We start from the raw sequence: 2,273 nt of genomic DNA on the forward strand, positions 1-2,273 counted from the left end.
ATCATCTGGGGACCCCCACCTAAATCACGTGGGTTGGTGGGGAACCCCCCCCCCACCCACAGTTTGAGAACCAGTGATGTATGAGACCCCGGTCTATAGATTAACCCTATAGAGTACAGAAGTCCTGATGTCACTCGTTCATCCCCTGGTTCGTAAAGTCATTTCTCAAACCGCCGGGATCATTTGTTTATGTTTGGAACACAGTTCTTATTTGACGTGATATTAAACACGTCTATGGGGATTCAGAACGGGAGTGGAAAACCGCGAACCAGGTAGGATGTGTAAATTACGTCAGACTTTGGTGCTCTATAGTTACCCTATAGGTCTATAGATTAACCCTATAGTTACCCTATAGGTCTATAGATTAACCCTATAGTTACCATGGGTTCTTTGACGTCCTCCTCGTCGTCGTTGCCGCGCGTTGCGTTGTGATCGCTGTGAACGATCTGCACTCTGATGTCACTCTTAGAGAGGCGGGTACACTTCTTACCTGAGAGGGTCAGAGAGATCACATGACTGATTAAACAACTACCTGAGAGGGTCAGAGAGATCACATGACTGATTAAACAACTACCTGAGAGGGTCAGAGATCACTAGCCTGGTAAACCCTCCCTCCAGAAATCTCATTTCCATTTGATTTCAGGAGTGAGTCTGGCCTGATCGCCCATTCTGCAATATTGGCTGTGGGCTGGAGTTGGGCGGGAGTAATACCGTTGACTGACAACCCCTTCAGCCAATGATCATTTTTCCCCTTCAGCCAATCAGCAGTTCATTTTTACCACCTCCAGACTATGTGACGCAACGGGACTTTTGAGACGGCCATACCCAAGATAGGATGCCTTATTGGGATACATGCGTGTCACTCCCCGCCCCTGCCGGTTCTCTAAATTTATATTTTTAAATAGGCTCTGTCATGATTAATTGACCACATATATGAAGTTAAACAACTAAATTCTATCCAAACGATATCTTAATAGTAAATTCCGTGCCTCAAAAAAGAAGTTTGAGACCGTTTTAAGAACGAAACTAAGAAGTGAAGGCACTCGGACAACAACAAAGGCTGCCGTTCGTCTTTTGTCGGCGGCACTCAGGCTGCACTCTGCTTCATTCGGGCTCACTCGAACTCGCCACCTGATTGGCCAACTGTCACTGTCAATCACAGAACGATGTGCGACGACGCTGATAGGCTCGTCAGTTTGGCGTACAGAGCCAATATTGCAGAATGGGCGTTCAGGCCAGACTCACTCCAGAAATCAAATAGAAATGAGATTTCTGGAGGGAGGGTTTACCAGGCTAAGAGATCACATGACTGATTAAACAACTACCTGAGAGGGTTCAAACACTAAAAAAAACACACAAACTAAAATGCAAATTGAGATTTTGGTGAAAGTGAAACTAGACAAAATATCAACTCACTTTAGTTGAGATACTCAGGAAGACTTATAAGTTACTAATACTTATTACTAACAGATCTACAAGCTGACAATGTGTTGATAGCTTGTAGATATCTGTTCTTTTTTGTCATGTGACAACCTCCCACTATGGAGCATAACGTATAGGCTTTAATATATAGTCTATCTCTGTCTGAAAGAAATCACCTTCATTGTAACTTACTTAATAAATGTTTACTGTACACTATTAGTTATAGTTGCCTAGTGTAAAGTACTATATTACAGTGATATATTACTTAGTTAACTAGTTACTGTACACTAGTTATAGTAGTATAAAGTAATCTTGTACAGTGATATATTACTTAGTTAACTAGTTACTCTACACTAGTTATAGTAGTATAAAGTAATCTATAATACAGTGATATATTACTTAAGTTAACTAGTTACTGTCCAACGGTGCTGACGTGATTAAAGTGGCGTGTGGGTGGCGATGTGGGCGTGGCCTCCATACTGACCGTTGAGCTCACCTTTGCCAGTGTGTCGGCAGCACAGAGAGACCAGAGCGATGACACAGACCAGCAGGACACACCCCCCGCCCACTGCCCCGCCCACTATGATCAGCATGGGCATGGCCTCTGAGAGAGAGAGAGACATAGACAGAGAGAGAGAGAGAGAGAGAGAGAGAGATAGACAGACAGATAGAGAGACATAGACAGAGAGAGAGAATGCATTAGAAAATTAGCCATTTGTCTCAAAAGGTTTTATACCAAGCCTTACCCTTGCATATAACCAGTAGTGTAAAGTACTTTTACTCAAGTACTGTACTTAAGCACAGATTAGAGGTATTTTTTTTACTTTACTGGAGTATTTCCAATTTTCACT

General features: G+C 42.7%; 1 protein-coding gene across 1 annotated transcript in view; it reads right to left on the bottom strand.

The window, feature by feature from the left end:
• Nucleotides 1–2,026, bottom strand: part of LOC311041223 (uncharacterized protein) — a gene marked incomplete at both ends in the record, with an annotated part of 5,697 nt that extends 3,671 nt beyond the window's left edge. The window contains 2 exons of the mRNA XM_084086130.1: nucleotides 381–490; nucleotides 1,907–2,026. Coding sequence (XP_083942256.1) covers nucleotides 381–490; nucleotides 1,907–2,026 — 230 coding nt within the window. The remainder of the gene's footprint in view (nucleotides 1–380; nucleotides 491–1,906) is intronic.
• Between the last annotated feature and the right edge of the window lie 247 nt (nucleotides 2,027–2,273).

This window comes from Gymnoscopelus microlampas (genome assembly GCF_963454915.1).
Source record: "Gymnoscopelus microlampas genome assembly, contig: SCAFFOLD_138, whole genome shotgun sequence".
Classification (NCBI taxonomy): Eukaryota; Metazoa; Chordata; class Actinopteri; order Myctophiformes; family Myctophidae; genus Gymnoscopelus; species Gymnoscopelus microlampas.